The 17,884-nt window shown below is 40.2% G+C and overlaps 1 protein-coding gene across 1 annotated transcript in view; it reads left to right on the top strand.

The window, feature by feature from the left end:
- Window positions 1–2,411: 2,411 nt before the first annotated feature.
- The window catches only part of STAT4 (signal transducer and activator of transcription 4), a 41,281-nt gene continuing 25,808 nt past the window's right edge, over window positions 2,412–17,884 (top strand). Inside the window, exons 1-3 of the mRNA XM_030488353.1 lie at window positions 2,412–2,433; window positions 3,800–3,928; window positions 5,436–5,580. Coding sequence (XP_030344213.1) covers window positions 2,426–2,433; window positions 3,800–3,928; window positions 5,436–5,580 — 282 coding nt within the window. The 5' untranslated portion in view covers window positions 2,412–2,425. The remainder of the gene's footprint in view (window positions 2,434–3,799; window positions 3,929–5,435; window positions 5,581–17,884) is intronic.

Genomic DNA, 17,884 nt, shown 5'->3' with positions numbered 1-17,884 from the left:
TCCTCCAGCCTTATATACCTATAGTTGTAAAGCTAACGTGATTTTGCATTTTGGTCATTTAGCAAAAAAATAAAATCCTGAAGAAAATTCACTAGTACATTGTATCCCTATCTCACTTGAAAAGGGTAAGGAACAAATACGCAATAATACAACATAAAAGAATAATAAATAAATAGAGAGTATATTGAAATATGCACCAGACCACGAAGTTCTATAAATCAGGATTTTGCAGACTTCTTCCGTGATCCTGGCTCTCTGTATAGAAATGCACCTGAAAAACTGCTGGATGTTATTAAATATAATGCCAAATCTCACTTCAAGCACGTGTGCAGTAAATATGATGTCTACCCAGCTGATACGCAGACACGGGTCAGCTACTGACACCTGTATACCATCTTCTAGAAGCTGGCTATGTGTCATAGCTTCTAACCTCACTTTCAATTCTCTCTCGGCTCTAACTGGAAAATATAATTACCCCTCAGTAGGGACACGCACCTTCCTCTTGACTGCATCTCCAGCACCTGGCTTGTCACTTGAAACAGGTATCACGTTCCTCTCAGCGCACAGAGAGTGCAGTAGCACTCGGTTGTCTCCCTAGCAGGTTCTCTGAGCATGTCTCTTTGTCCAGGTTTGCACAGCCTGGCGCAGAAAAGCCTTGCTTGTGTCTGGGGTTTCTGGTAAGACAAAATATGACAAGTAAAACAATAGTCAGCCTAAAGGATCCCCTTCAGGGCAGGTTGCAGCTGCTTTGTGTCACACCAGAGCTACGTCCTACCACTCAGGCTCTGTGCCGAGGGAAGATGGATTTGAAATGGTCATAATTTAGTATTTTCCACTCAGTTTAGTTTAAGCAGCATTGCACCCCGTATTACAGAAAGCCTCTTTACAATAATATACTTCTTTTTAGGGAAAAACCGCTCAGAGCGTGTCTCTACTGCCATAACCCTTGCTGTAAGAGTATTATTTACAGGTACAATGTTGGATCATTAACTCTTCAGGGCAGGGACCAAACCTTTTACCTTGGAGAGAAGCTCCTGCATCCCAGGTACTGCCTGAAACGGGGGATGCTGTAGGAAGCCACGGCACATGCCGTTTTCACTGAGCCCTTTGCCTTTGAACCGGCGTTCACCAGACCAGGAGGTGATGGTGACCAGCCTCACCGCGCCGACCCACAACCCTACGGGGACACGGGCGGGCTGGGGGCCCCGCGGGCGCACCCCGCCTGACGCACAGGAAGGCCGCTCGCTGCCGCCGGCGCCGGGCGCGGCATAAAGCCGGCGGCGGGGCGGGGAGCGGGCAGGAGGCAGCAGCCGCCGCCGGCAGCAGGGCTCGGCTGGGACCCGCGGGCGCAGGCAAGTGGGGATCGGGGCGCGGCGGGGCCGGGGAGGCTCCGGCAGGGAGCGGCGGCGCGCTTCTGTGCCGGGGACAATGCTCGTATAACGTTCAGCAGGGGCCGAACCGGCTGCATTTAAACCATCACCCGGCCACATCAGAAGCGGGGCGCGCAGCCGCTGCGCTCTCACTATTGACATCGCCCTCATCTTGCTACTCGCTGCTACGCATCGCCCGCTTCTGCTAGCGGCCTTTGGGGGCGACCCAGAACAAACAGCAGCTCTTTTAGCTTTTCGTCCGATTCCTTGTGTGCAATGGATGGGAAATGTATGCCGGGATGCGCTGTACCCAGCGCATTACAAAACCCCCATTTACAAACCGGCCACACGTGTCCATGCATGTGAGCATCCCCGCACGCTGGTACATAGAAGGCCGAAGGAGGTTGCAGCCTGCACAAAATCTTGCCTATTTTTTTTTTCTTTAGGTAATAATACTAAGTTTTCTCACTAATCTTTTTAGGATATCACAATCATCAGAATTCACCAGAAATTGCAATTAAAAGACGCACTAAAAGTGAACAGGCTTACAGATCTTAATTTTGTTTCTGAGCATTATTAGTGCACCATGACTTAGTTTCTTGCACCTCAAGAAATAAGGCCCAGGGTAAATGCAGTGTAGCAAGGCAGACAGTGAAACACTCCTATGTACTATTCATTTTCAGCAATGTAAAGAAATGGAGTAAATGTTCAGGCAATATATTTTCCTCTCTCAATGGAGCTAATAAAGAGGAAAGAAATGTCACTGGGCACATTTCCACTGATGTTATATACAGTGTCCTTCATACCACGCATAGAATCATCCCATCCAGCCTTTGTTAAGGAGAAACTAAAACCTGTCACCTTTACTTTTGCATGAGTAAGTACTCAGGACACTGTTACAACTTGACATATCTTATGATTTTATTTTTTTCCCCCCTTTGACTTAAGGAAATGCAAAATGAAAGACCGAAGCATTAAAAATATGATGTATTCTCTACTTCAAACTGTTGACATTCTGAAACTATGATTCAGAGTTGGAAATAGAAAACCTGTTTATGAAAAGGTCAGCTTTCCATAAAACTGTCAATTTTGATGAAATCTCATCTTTTTTTTTTTCCAGAAAAATTCCTATCAGAAGTGTTCAAACAGATGTAATATGTTGACCTACTGCAGTGCAATCTTTAGTCCATGACTGGATGCTGCATAGTTTGTTAAGACGAACAAACACCTTAATGAAAGGGAAGAAAACCTCTGGTACAGGGTCAGGGTGGGCACAGTGCCTACTGTATAGGACCAAGATCCCTGGGCACAGGCCCCAGGGCATCCCTCTCCTCTACTCATCCACGATGGACTGTTCTCAACCCTGACTTTTTATCTAGATGCCACATCAGGAATTACAGCCTGGCATAGCCTGCCCTCAGGCAATGTGTTATCTCTAGTCTTTCCTGCACTGAAAAAAATCACAGTTAAAATGGTGTCTTCATCAGTGGGATTAATGACGAATGTTGGGGTGCAACCCTAGAGTGCAGGTATCAGAAAGATAATGTTCTCCTAAGTGGTGAGTGTTGTTCAGGCTGAGGTGTCTATATGGAGAGCCTGCTTACCCAAAACAATCTCTTTAGTCCATGGACAGAAGCAGGTATTAAATTCAGCCCACCTAAAAATCTAGATCAACCAAGCTCCTAACTCCAGTATCTCAGTGAACAGCCCAAACTTGCTTGGTTTAGTTTTTCCAGTAAGAATTTCAGAGCCTGTCGTTGGGCGATGCTATTCTTGCTTGCTTGTCTTATAGTTTTAATACGACTTACGCTTCCCAATCTTTTTTCTTTCTGTAACATCAAATCTCAGAATTCTGTGGCAACTAAAAATGGAAGAGATGTACTAGCTAAACAATTTAGGTTGGAAAACAAACAGTACTCTCCAAACAGTATATATGGGGCTCTAGGAACTGCACAGTAACGTACAACTATTATGGCTTTTAGTGGTATGAATTCACTAGGAAGAGAGCAGATTTGTTGCTTTCTACTATTCTTTCATAAAAACAGTTTTACCTGGATTTGAGGAGTACAATCTTAACCTATTTCTCTTGGTGAGAGACACTGTGTAAGTCTCCCTGTTTTATAAGCATCATACAGTATCCCAAAACATTTGCATTAAGGAAGAATATTGGCAGAGGTGCCCATTCAAGTGTAAAAACTAGAACTTTTTTTAATGGTCTTGCTCCCTCTTATATCTTTCTTTTTCTCCTTCTTCTCCCTCTTCCCTTTAACTGAGTAACTTTACTCAAGCACTGTCTGTTTTGAAAGACAGAATAAACAGAAACATTAATATATATTACAAGAACTACCATGAAAGTGATTTATACACTTTGGATTATTATTTCATATTCACCTTTCAATGGCAAACATGTTTTATCTTCTCTTTTGCAGTATGTCCCAATGGAGTCAAGTTCAGCAACTGGAAATAAAGTTTTTGGAGCAGGTAGACCAGTTCTATGATGATAACTTCCCTATGGAAATCCGGCACCTACTAGCACAATGGATAGAAAGCCAAGATTGGTAGGATTCCATTTATTCCCTCTCATATCATTACAGTCATGACCAATTCTTTCATTAGCTGGCAGATTTTAGGATGCTCATTTGCAAACTGTGCAGGCCTTTGCACCCCAAGAATAGTATTCCACTATTAATGGATTTAGCCCATCAAAGTTAAATTGAAGGAATGTCTGGAGGTGAGGTTTCATTTGAGCTTAATCATAAACAAAATCCAGTAAAAATGGTCTAGCAAACTGATGGCATTACAGGTTTTTCATAGAAAAAAAACAAACGCAAGTTAGTTTTCAATGGAAATGTTATATATTTACTTCTTACAGCATAAAATTCCTCACTGGTCTGAAGCTGCACTGAAAGCTGGATATACAATCTTGGGGAACAAGGCAGCCATTTGCAGGAACTGTTCTCTAGAAGGTGAATTTATGCACAAATTTACATCAAATTCACTGGATAGTTATCTTGAGAAAATTCTGAACTACATGTCAAAACAAAGTTTGTATTAGTCGTGCCAGAAAGAGGCATCTTAATTTTTCATGGTAAATCCACAAGACTATTGGAGGACTATTGCAAAAAAAGAAGAAAAATCTGGAAAGGAATATAATCTTTCCTTACTGTTTATAGCTCAGTGTTTATGGGGCTGTAGAAACATGGGAAACATTAAAATCTCCTTTTAAACAGATTTAGCATGCATATCTCAAAACCAGACATTTGCCATTTGTGGAGCAAGGAGAGAGAATATCCCAAGGACAAGGATGCCATGCTGTCCAAAGTCTATCTTCCTCTATTTTGCTTACTAGTGTTATTGCCTTTCATGTTTCATAAACAGCAGAACCAGTAAAGCCTGATTCTGTGTGTGTTTGTGTCCTTTGTCCCCTACACACCCTTCACCAGTAGCTTCAGAGTCTTCCTGTATCCCCAAATAGTTTGGCTGGGCAAAGGCTTATCTGATGCCTGGTGTGAAGATATATATCTGCTGACTGGCCATCTGGCTGTTGCCTCCTGCAGCAAGTTATTACTGCCATTTTCCTCAGTGGAGGCACTAATTTGGATTCCTCTCCTCTACCAACCTGCCAGTTTTACATGAAATTTGTAAGAACATTCTATCTTTTGGACCTTGAGCCTAGTGTCAACTTTGAAACGATATCTGTGTGACTGGCAGTGTGAGAGGGACAGCATGCATAAGCTCTATGTACTCTGAGAAGTGGGCTAAAAATGTTTAAATATTCACCGGACCAGAGACTATAAAACCCTGGTTGCCTCCCCTCTGGCTGACTCCATAGGCTGTGCTAAGAACATCCTTACCCTGTCTTTATAGCTGTGTGTCTACATGAATATAAGTAAAAAGATCATAAAATCAATTATTTACAAACCTCTAACTATATGCAAGTCACCATATATTTAAAGCCTTTTTTTCCCTGCCTAGATTTCTGAATAGATTACAGTTTTCTGTACAGATAGATTGACACTCAGTGACATTTTAAACATGCATGGTTCTCATTTGTTGATTCTTTAGGGAGGCTGCATCCAACAATGAAGCAATGGCAACAATCCTGTTACAGAATTTGCTGATACAAGTGGATGAACAGCTGGACCGGGTTTCACAGGAGAAGAATCTTCTCTTAATACACAACCTGAAAAGAATCAGGAAGCTGCTGCAGGTGGGTCGTTACTGCAGATGACAAATTGCACACTCTGATTTCTAAAGGCAGTGCCCAACCTTTGACGAACAGTTTGTTCCTGTGCACAGCTCAGAGCTGTCCTGATTGCTATAGACTCCCAGCAGCTACGGGAAGACCAAGCCTTCAACAAGATAATTCAAAATAATAATTCCACTGGCTGTTACTTTGTGGAACAATAATTCACATTTTAATGCATGCTGCTCATTTGCAAGTGCTGTGTCTTAGCTCTGTGTGTGCCTATGTTTCACTGAGCTCTTAAAAATGAGACTGCAGTGCTTATGGATGTTCGTGTTTATCACAAATGTAGTTACCACCTTTCAGACACATACAGATACTTAACTATGGAATAAAAATACATATTTGGGGCTTAAAGCAGCACCCTGAAAAAGGAACCCCTGTAAATCATTAGCATGTTTGCTGTTTTATGCTTAGCTGGGATTATTTGTTATGAATAGCTTAAAGGATTTTCCATTAGGCTTCTGCAAAATGATATTTATTTTGATTGGCTGAATGTTTCTCTAATAATTGTTTATCTAAGGCAAGGATTCTCAGAGTTCCACTTCATTAGTCAGCTACTTCCTGACATCTATCTGTCTTCTGCATAAAACAGATATGCATCTAAGCTTAATGAAAGTTTGGGTTTTTTTCTCTCCTTTGATGGTGTTTTCCATAAGTACTTAAATGACAATTATATTGCTTGCAAAATATTTTTTTTATTTGAGATATATATATATATACTGGTCTGGAAAATCTTAGCACGACCTTACCAGTTATTTTGTTTTCTTTAGGGCTCTTTCTATTCTTTATCCCTAATAGAGGTCTTTTAAAAATGTGACAATATTTCCATTGCTACCACTTTTTCTTCCAGTGTTATGCAAGCAGTCTCATGAAAATTAAACTGAAGTTGCTTTTTAGTTTCTTTTCTGGTTTGTGTAGCAGCACTATTGATAAATTCAATGCTGCTTGAACACCAAATTTACTTAACTGCTTTAGGAGCTAACTGCAGAAAGGTTAATCCTGTTATTTCTGTCATGATCTTGGCACACTTTACCACAAGAGAGCTGCCTCACCTTAGTAAAGGTATTCTCCCACAGTAGCATACCCATAGAAAGAACATTTCAGGGCACTGAAGCAGTTGCATTGGTGTATTCCTGGCTTAAAACATTGTACATTTATGATTATACCACCACAATGTGCACCAGCAGAAGGACTGGTATATATTTACACACAGGCTCTACAAAACTAAGGTCTCTCACTGTTCCTTCTTCTCTTCACACCATTTATTTTATTCTAAAACTTTTAGTAAAGCTAAAAGTGGCAGCTCTGCATGCCCTGTGAAATTGGGCATAGCAAGGCAAGTAATCAGGCCTTGGGCACACATGCCTAAGTTTACATAATAGGCAGTATGAAAATGGACAGAATGAAAACTATTTCCTTTAAGTCCTGGCATGTTTGGAAACTCTATTATGGTGCGCTTCCCAAAGAGCATGAAGCAAAGGAGGCTTATTCCAGAAAAGCAAAAGAAGGGCAGTTTTTAGTGATTTCTGATTAAGTGGTTTCTCAGGTGGCAAAGATCTGAGTCCAGAACAAGCCAAAACGCCCAGGCGTCCCCATCACAACTCTACAGCTATAGTACATAACAGAGCTAGTCTTTTCCTTCTCTAGATAAAGCAACAGAAAAGGTCCACATGGGATATCCTAACCCATCATTTTGCTGTTTGCTGGCTCTGGAAAGAAATGCCGCACAAGTTGCAACACGCCCCAAAGTGTTCTCTCTATCACCTTGTAGCACTGCAAAGCCCTGACTTAGCAAGCTTTCTCAAGCAGCAAGGTCTCTCTACTCCCTTGGGTTGCAAAGGTCTGTAGCTTTGCAGTCTAAAGCATGATGAACTTCTTGAGAGGATATGTGTTATGCTGCAACTATACCACTTATTAAAAAGGATCTCAGCAAAATAATACACCAGCTCTCTCCATTGCTAATAATGTTGCCTTTTTCTATTGGATCAAGACAGCAGATAACCTGTATTTAGATAAAAAGCTACTCCTTCAGTTTCAAAATATAGGTGCGAACCACTAGATACTGAACAGCACTTTCGCTATTAGAGCTTCTCCTGATTTCTTATGATCTTTCACGCTATCACCCACAGTCTATTCTTATTTCCAAAAGAATTTCTATAGGCTGGAGTAGGACCAGATTCTTTTTTTAATTATTTTAGATAAGACAAATAACTTAAACTGTGTCTCAAGAAATCTGTGACACAGGTATTTTGGACTTTTGTGTAAAATATGTTACGACTTCTAAATTTTAGAACATAGATGATAAATGCATTTTCAGCCAAAGCATGGGCTGTGTGTTCTATAGAGCTGCACAGAAAGTCTCCTGAGCTTCAGCTATTAAAATGATTTCTTTATTGGTTAGGGAAGTACATCAGGAAAAAAATGCTATAGTAGCTGTAATCAGCTAACATCTTATTCTTGTTATTAAATGTCAAGTATTATTAATGGAGTATGTATGAACTGTATATGACATAATATGGACAGTATCTGCTGTAATGTCAAATCTGAGTATGTAAATTGTGTATTTTTCTTAATGCATCACTAAGTGTATTCTATTGCAGAATATATGAGAAATTTGGAACTGGGCATTTGGTTCCCCACCCACAGCTGGATGCACTTGCAGATATCCAACTCTTGCAATTTGAGCTAGTTTGTGACTGTTTCATGAGACCACACCAGTAAAAGGTGACTGATGCACACAGCACAGTGCCATGGTCCCTTTTGTCCCAACATGCCACCTAGAGAAAGGGAGACTGGCAGGGTACACTGTAAAACTAGTGAGATTTTTCACTGTCTCGGATGGAGGGAAGACCGAGTTCCTAAGAAAGGAAGAAAGCTGCATTTGTGAACACCTTTTCCTTTCTGGTGACTCTGCGAACACTGTTGGTTTGATTTCCTCTGAAGGTTAGTTACCATGAGCCCACCTTTATCTCTGCTCTCTAGTGCAAGCACTTCTTTGAAATTTCACAGTTCACTCCTCTTCCTTCCCCTCTATACCACACACACAGACATACAGACACATGCATGGCATGCACACACACCTACAAAGCTGTTCCATCTCAATACATGATCTGAGTGCAATATTTGCTCATTATTTTGAGCTCAATTGTGTTTACTATACTGAGTAATACTTGTCAAACTAGAAAACATTGGAAACCAGCATTTATCACTATTGCAGAGCTCTGGTATAGGTTCTTAAATACTATGATAATAGCAATAATACAATAATTAAAATTGGAGAACACACAAAAGCCATTCAGACACAATCTGTAGTTCTTGACAAAAGGCAAAATGAGGGACTAATGTTTAATTAGAAATATAGCTGTATTATTAAGAACAGCCTTAGAAGAAGCAGCAATGCACACCTTACAAATGGCTTGTGCAGCTGTTTGCTAGACAGCAAAGGACTCATTAAAAACAAGATTCCTAATGCTGTTATTGAATCTGGAGAGAATTATGCCTATGAGTTACCAGCACTACTGCCAAGGACACCCCACCTGAAAGACCTCCCTGGGATTAATTTCTGTTATAAAATGGAGAAAGCATTCTACTCGGAACTTCACCTGTACATAAACATCTTAATTGCTCCACAAAAATAATGATGGAAGTAGTGGAAGAAGTGAGAACTTGCCTGCTCATACTTGCAATACAGCTTTGGGCAATTTTAGGTGTTGTCAAGGGCAAAGAGTAGAAGTCTTAGCAGGATGATTGCTGTGCCTGACATCCTTGCTTTATACCACAGGGACCATCCCTATTCCCTCACCATTAGAGAATAACTATGGAACATGGCATTTCTGCTCAGGCTGCTGCTCATTTCCAGAATGATCTTGAGGCAAAAAGAAACACTGACCAGGAAACATGCAATCTTACAAAGTTGTAAGAACTTGAAAACAGTGCTGAGGAACTTAGCTGAGCAGCTGAGGTTACTGCTAGCTCTCAATAATTTGCTTCTCTATTTCTTGCTTTGATTGAAACATCGCTTCTTGACATTAATCTGGTATAAATGCAAATGTTCTGTTAAAATCAGGGCTAGCATTTTAGGTTAAAATCCTTCATATTTACTTCTTACATTACTATTCCGTCTTTAGTCAGTAAAGTGGATTCATTTTTATAGCAAGCAGCCTTTTGTTGCTGTGCTCTTCGGTGGGAGACAGTACAGCACAGTCACTTGCAAAGGTTAAATTCTCTGTCCATCCTCGTGCAGAACTCCTGCTTCGCCCCAGCGCTGATTCTGGAAAGGGATGAGGAGAGAAAATGTTTAGAGGCAGTGGGGGAAAAAGAGGGGAAATTGTGTTTATGGGTCTTTCTCCTGCTTCAAACCCAGATGGAGGAAAGCAAAGCAGCTTAGTGCTGTGCAAGGCAATGGTTTGTGCTGCTGCCATGACAACAGAACATGAAGGGCAAATGTTAAGCTTAAACGAGCTGCCTACCGCTTCTAGGAGCCAAACTGCAGCTGCAACAGTCTGGACAACCTTAGCCCATGAACAGTTACATCTTAGTTTTCAGAAGGAATGTTTTTAAATGACAGCTAACCTGTCCCTGATGTAAGCTCCTGTGCAGTACGGGAGTAGATTTAGCACTCAGAGACAACTGGTGAAATACAGAGATACTCATATAAGATGGGCACTGTCCATCTTCCTGATTGACATGCCAAGATCTTTGGTTAGGGGAGAGCAGCCGGGCTGCAGCGCACCAGGGGAGGCTTGGAGTAGCCTGGGAATCAGGTGTCCCACTGCTCCGTTTAGGATCGGTGCTGGTGGTCGATGGCCTGTTGGTCTCTGTGTAATCCAGGATGCTCATCTCAGGGATGTTCTCCCCCCTCACACTCCAAGCTGGAAATCTGGAGCACTCAGGAGGTACCTGCTAGAGAAGATGTAGCTCTGTGGGATGCAGCCTGGCCTGTGCAAGGGCTCAGGTGAGCTCCCAGCAGCTGAAGAGCCACGGGCTGTTCTGCACACCCCAATGGGTACATGGCAACAACAGCAGGAAAAAGCAGAAATTCCCAGAATCGTCCTACTCATAATTGAAGCTGTCATTTATACTCTGGCCTCAAGATAGCTTTTGAAAGCAATCCCTTCTCATTAATGGCAACATGCATCCATGTCACATCACTGTTTACGGTGTTCAGGGGAAAATCTGATTACATAAATCTTCCTTTATAAAAGTGAAATAACAGATTTCAGGAATAATAAGAAGGGCTGCTCTGCTCACTTACTATTGAAGCCTGAGTTAATGAGTATACTGTGTGCTCTGGGGAACAGTTTGCTGTAAATGATGTATATTCATGATATTCATTTAATACTCACAGAAGATTCTCAGGTATTGGTGAACTTTACACACTCATCAGCCCTGCTAGAGCCTAGGATGAGGGAAGAGAGGGCAAGAGGGATTCTGCCTGAATGAGCAGGTCTGCATGCACAACATTAGCACCTCGGGGTGTGCTTACAAAGGAAGAGGTCAAGCAGAATCAACGGATTTGCCAATTCACACCACCAGTTATATCAAAACAAGCCTTTGGAAGCACTATAGTTACACTATGAAGTTAGGAAATAATACTTCAGTCATATTTCTTTCTCCTGTACAGCTCTAACTTTTTTATGGAAAGATCTTGAATAGCATCTGAAAGTATCTTCTGTTATCTCAATCAGCATATTTTAACATTACGGCACTTCTTTCTAGATAAAATTTACCCTGTTTTGAAGTAGTACAAACAAATAGCACCTTACTTGACATGATGCTATTTAAAACAACGACACAGTAGCATGTTCCCGTTTCTGTTTCAGGTTCCCAGTTACACTCCCCAGCTTGTTTCCATCTGAAATGAGAATGGAGCATCTTTGTGCTTCTCCAGATAGATCTAAAACAAACATATAAAGGCTTTTGGTTCAGGTGACTGTTTACACAAGTCACCGTATTGGAAAGGTACATGCATGAGGGATCCTAATATTAAAGTACATCAAAGAAAAAGGACAAAATAGCATTAGATCTGAAACAGGACATTCCAGTCGGTACTTAACAAACAATTCTAATAAGCACTGTGCTGAGAAACAGTTGCAAAGAATGGAAATATAGCCATTGATGTTTAAATTGCAGTTTCCTGTTAAAGCTTACAACAGCGTGAGAATGGAACAAAATAGAGGAAGTTTCTAATACACCACAGAAGATCCATTTCAAAATGTTATTTACACATACTTAGTGCTCAGGTAACCTGCCAGATCAACAAAACAACAAATTATAGTAGGAAATGTGCTTTGAACCAGTATGTCCCACTGTCTAATACAAATCAGATTGATTTTTTGTATTGGCTTCTTGCCCCCAGTGAGTTTTCCAGTTCAACCATTAAAACTGTTTACAGAAACTTTTGGCCTACAAATGGGAAACCCCATACAGAAGTCTGTGCTAAAGCAGCTAGCTGTCTGCCGTTTGCCATCACAGGCTGGAAACTGCACACTAGCTAGCAAGGATTTGTAAAAATCATTGCTACATGACCAAAAAAGGTTACTTACTAAAAGCAAAATATTTTTGAGTTCCTAGTTATTATGTAAAGAGCACAACTCGAACAGTTTATAAATATTTCAGTTTGGTTTTGTAGAACAAATAAGTGTTAACTTCGAAACAAGTAAAATTACAAGCAAACAAACTAAACAACCTCTTGTGGGCTTTGTTCATTCTGGAGTATTAAGGGCCCAGTTGCAGTCAAACATCTGCCCGAGAGATTAGTTAATAATACCCAGCAATTTGTGTCCAAAAGATGGAGTGGGAGGGGGCAATGAGTCCTCTGTCTCTTCTGCTGTTTTATGCTTTTCATCGCGAACACTCTACTTGTATTTATTTTGAAACAAATCTCACTTAAATAAGAAGCATCACTGCATTATTCATCCCCCCTGGCAGCCCAGCTCTACTATCTGATGATAAGACCTACAGACATATTTTCTGTAGCTGTGTCTCACCCTACCTGCTTAGAAATCTGCTGTTTCTGTAGTCTGTTCCGTGACTGGGTTTAGTGTCTGCTGGGAGGGACTCCGCAGTGGAATCTGGGGGCAAACTGGGAGATGGGAAAAAAGATCTATGTCTTCACAGCTCAATCTCTGTGCTTTTGTAGCTTTGCCTATTGCAATTTGGTCACACATGCCCTAAAGAAAAGGTACGAACTTTTGGAAATTACACATTATATGATACCAAAAAAGCAAAAGTACAACACTACAGACCTATGTGTTAGGACTTCCCACACATCACAGGAGTTGGCTAAAACAATGAGGTTGCCTTTAAGTTCTCTCACGTATTTTGAGAGGAGGAAGGGGAAATCTAAAAATAAAAGTCAACAAGAGCAGTCTAAACAGATAGTGTCACAGGTACTTCCTCTTAAAGACCTAGATAAAACAGAGCCATCTTTCTAGTAGAAAAAGATTTTTTAGTAAGAGTACCACCTGTTTAAATATAGGATTTCAAAAAACTCCCAAGCACTTTACCTATATCAGGATAACACAAGGACAGACTCTTTGTATTCTAGTACTGTCTTCATTGGACTTTCTGCCTGGATGCATAAACAAAGGTAGAAAACAAATCAAGGCAAAATGTTGTTTGTCATATTTGAAGGTGAATATAAGAAATAAGTATGGATGGTGGATGGTTATGTCTTCTCACCCACACTTTTCTTTGAGATAGATACCTAACTATACCAAAGGGTTTTTTTCTTTCAAAAATAAAATGATAGATAATGTACTGGACATTTTCCAGTACACTTTTCTCCCCTCCCACACCCTCCCCCCCCTTTTTTAATTACATGAAAGATGAGATATCTGCTTATCTAGAAAAATGCTGAGTATCAGACTTGGTAAATTAAGCATATTACAAGCGAGCACCAGGGATGGAAATGTGGGTTTTCTTGACTTCGTAATCCTGTTTCCTATCTCTCTGTGTCCCATCTCCCTTGCATCAGCTGCTTTAAATATTTGTTCAACTTCAACAAAAATACATTAACAGTCACATTAGTTAACAATTCCATGCCTCCAGGTAAAGCTCTTACTGTATACAATTAAAAGGCTCAAGCAGAGTTTTTCTAGCAGAAACAAGAAAAAAATACATCTGATGTTTTTGATAGCTTAAAAAAAAAAGAAATAAAGAGAAAAGCAGGGGGAAATAACCAAATTTTGAAGCATGTTTTCGGAATTAGAAAGTACTAAAACCTACTCAAGTACTTTTTAGGTCACCTTGAAAAGCAGGAGATAACCAGGTAAACCCCTGACTTTCTAGAGGCTGCATAGCACATACTTCTACATTACAAGCATCTTAACATATCCCAAATAGCTCAAGCTGGTTTCAAATTTGTCTAAAGGGTCTAAACTCAGCACATTACAATGTATATGCTGTTTTTTGCAGAAATGCCTCTTTGTTGTTGTTCATGATCTAGTAAGATGCTACTGCAGCAGATGTCTCTGGGGTAGAGAGAGTGCATGCTGCGTGGTGGTAGGGATGTTTGCTCCCAAGGAAATGTCATCAGCATTCAGAGAAAATTTTCAGCTGTTCAGAATGAAAGTTTAACTTCCCCGTTTGCTTGAATTTAGCATCATGCTGGCAGTTATTGAGAAGCAGCTAGTCCAAATAAGAGCAGTTGTTGTTTGTTGTGAATCATGATATGAAAGACCTCATCAAAACTGAAGAGAGGAAAAAGAAATTTTCTAAGAACCACAGAATTACAGTAATGTTAGCGGATAAGACTAATGTTTCCAACTGAAACTTCAGATGAAAAGTGAATCCTCAATTTCTCTTTGTCGGTGTTTATCAAAACACAGTTATAAGTTTGCTGCCTAAATATGTAAACTTATTAATATAATTTTGAATAGCTACAGAATTCACACCCTTCCCTCCTTTCCTGGCTGTCAATGCTCATGTCACATTAAGTTAGGATTCCTGCATCCCAAGCTTTTTTGTTGCTAAATTTCCTTTATTTTCCAATTTATACTACCTCTTTCAATGATAGGAAATAATTTTCAACTAGTAATTCAGAAGTGAAGGCCATCTTGAACAAATTCTGCCCTCAACCAAAGACAAAATGGAAGTGCAGAACAGCAGGAGCTGGCAGTAGATGGATAAGGGAATACCAAGTGTAATTACCTCTGAGAAGTAGAAAACATGGGGAGAAGAAATTCACTATTATTCTTTTGACAGTCAAACACATTGGTTATTGTGACTTCTAGTAATTGTTATTTAATAAGTTACAATTATTGAGATATTTAATGTTACATTTTATTATTTATCAATTTTTGTTGTTGAGTTGCAATCCAACTGCTAAATTACAGCAAATGAAGCTATCGATAAGATCCACCATTATTCTAGTCTGAGGGACTTCTGCTCCAGGAGTGCAGGTGGCAGTTCTCTGTCAACCTGCTTGGTATCTGCTCAAGCTGAATCATGCTGAACAAGCACTGGACAGGCACAAATATGGGAATCACTATAGGCACAACTTGTTGCTAGAGCTTTACGACTTACAGAAGAAATAAGAAAAAAAACCAAGTGAATTTCCACTTCATCTCTTGATTCAGATGGTTTTCTCTTAATGAAACAAAGAAAAAAAGAGAGAGAAAGTTTTTTGCATATGAATAGTATCTAGAAATGCTAGGAAAGTCCCAAATACCTGGCATTTTTTGTGGGGGATTTTAAAACATCCCACTGTCAGAAGATTTTATGTAAGTGCCTCTTCTACATAAATGCATTTTCCAGCTCCGAGAGGATTTTTATTTCTTCTTGACTTTAGTAAATAGATTTGGTTTGACTCCTTTTTGTCACAGGGCAAAAACAAAAGGCAACCATCAGCCCTTTGAGTGCTTGAATTCTATTGGACAGTGGTAAGCCAGGACTAAATACTCCTTAAGCTTTGTAGCTTCAGATAGGCTACAGGAACTAGCATGTGGTATAGTCCTCACATAGTAGCCATCTGTATGGAAAGTGAGACCCTGGTTTACTACCAAAAAAAGAATAACAGCAACAAGCAGAAATAAACAGACATTAATTGAAGAAATAACATGTACATCCATGGATTTACACCAGATTTCTCATCACAGCTTTCAACCCAAGCCTTATTAAAAAGGTGACTTTTTTCCCCCTCTAATCAAGGTGCAGACAGGTGAGACAATATGACTGACTGCAGAAACAAGGCAGGCCTGTTCCCCCCTCTCCCAGCCAACCTCTGCTGACTTCACGTGCTCTAGTCCTTAACAACAACCTCATCCTTTGCTCACTGAGGAGCAGAAAACTCGTCCAGCAAAAAACCACGAGTGGTTTCCATCCCAGTTAGCAATCTGGGCTGGCTTGCTAAGGAGTCAGGCAGCAGACTGGCACAAAACAAGGGCTGGCACTAGGCAGCCAGGAGCACAACCATTCTTTGCAGCAGTTACTTTTCTCTGGCTGTTGCTGTTGGACCCTACCTTTACCTTACTTCCACATGAAGCTCTACTCCGCTCTTAATCTTTTGCAGGAAGAGCATAGAATCTCTCATGTTCCTTTATTCCCTTCCCAAAATTACATCTTGGCACTATGCACTGACAGCTTAGGAATATGCTCAACAAAGCAGGCTACGGATATATTCCTGGACCTGAAGTTCAGTTGCGCTGAAGGAAGTGTGCAGTGGGAACACAATTACTACCCCTATTGCCAAGAAGCTGGCAGGGAGCAATGAGTAATGGCAGATCTTTGGCACTGTTGTTTGACAGGGAAATCAGCAGTGTATCCTTAATGTTAAAGTCCCCCTCAGCGCCCAGCAAGGAGGGCATGTTTAGTGTTTCATCTGAGACTGTCTGTCTTGGTGTAGTATTGCTCACCACTTCTTTTTTCCAGAGAAAGTCCTAAAATCACAGTCTAGTCCATCACTCCTGTTCCTCAGGGCAATTGAAACAGATGATTGGTGGTGTAAAGCACCACCCTGAACTGCTTTTAAAGAGATCAAAGGAGGCACAGCACTGGTTGCACTGTGGGGCATGTACTTTGTCTTGAGAAAACTTCAGAAAACCTAGAAATACTAAAGAGCTAAGTTTCATTACTAACAATCCCACAGCAGACAAAGCTTCTCTACAGGGGAACATTTTGTACACTAATTATTTAGTTTTAAGAGTCTTATGTCTTTCACCTTAGTCTCTACCTGGAACCATGGTATAACCAACAGCATGGTATTTAATACTATGCAGCTCGAACCAAGTCTCATCATTAAAATTACCATTTTTAATATAATATTTCTTTACCTTGTAATTGAAGTCAAAACATACTATGAAAAAGCCTTTCAGATTACTTAGATATCATACAAAAGCACCCAGGAAAAGATTCAGTTCTGTTTGTCTAGTAAAAAGTGTTAGAAATTCATGTTCACTGTCATCATAGTAGCTGGCGTATAGAAGCAGTGTGTTCACATTTCTATCAGATGTGTTCACACCCTTGTTTCTAATACAGCAATTGGTATGAGATACTAAAGGAAAATACAGCATCAATATAAGTATGTGTAAACTTATTTTGTCACATTCAGAGGAAGCAAAAATAAATCAAGTTCCGAGTGGAAGCAAAATATGATGAGAATAAAAACTAATTAGAAAGAAGAAAATAGAACAAGTCCAGAACTGGAAATGATACAGGAAAAGATTAATTCTAATGGATGGCTAAAAATTGTATGAGCACTGAATAAAGGGCATCTGAATGAATATGTGAATACTGAATAAAAGGCATGAAGGGTATTGAGAAACGCTGTAAGAATACATCACCATGCAAGAACCCGTTTGAGAGTCCTCAATCATTCCCATTTGATAAATACAGCACAAACCAGTATTAGTTCAAATTATGCGCAGTCCTCAGTGCATCAGCAATCAGCAAATCTACACCTTATGGTGGTGTAAAAATACAGACTTTTTTTGGTTCTCTGGCTAAATTGTTCATAGACATTAAAATTGAAATCTTCTGCTTTATGCTGAGGAAGCTTTTCTGCTTGCACCATTACCGTATTGATATGCTTACCATTTTTTGTTGGCAAAGTGCTACATGCTAACAGCAACATCCTATTGAAAATGGAAGACATGATAAAATCATGCACAGAATAGGCTGACAGGAAAGCCCTTTCAAAACAGCTGTGTTAGCAGCGCAGCAATTTGATCTTCAGATGATGTACATCAGAGTTGTATCTTTATAATCTCTGTCGAACATTATTAAGAATGTTTTATGACAACGGCACTAACTAATGTTGCACTGC

This window comes from Strigops habroptila, chromosome 5, assembly GCF_004027225.2.
Source record: "Strigops habroptila isolate Jane chromosome 5, bStrHab1.2.pri, whole genome shotgun sequence".
In the NCBI taxonomy this organism is placed as follows: domain Eukaryota; kingdom Metazoa; phylum Chordata; class Aves; order Psittaciformes; family Psittacidae; genus Strigops; species Strigops habroptila.
Note: the sequence above shows the minus strand (reverse complement) of the source record. Positions and strands in the feature narration are given on the sequence as shown.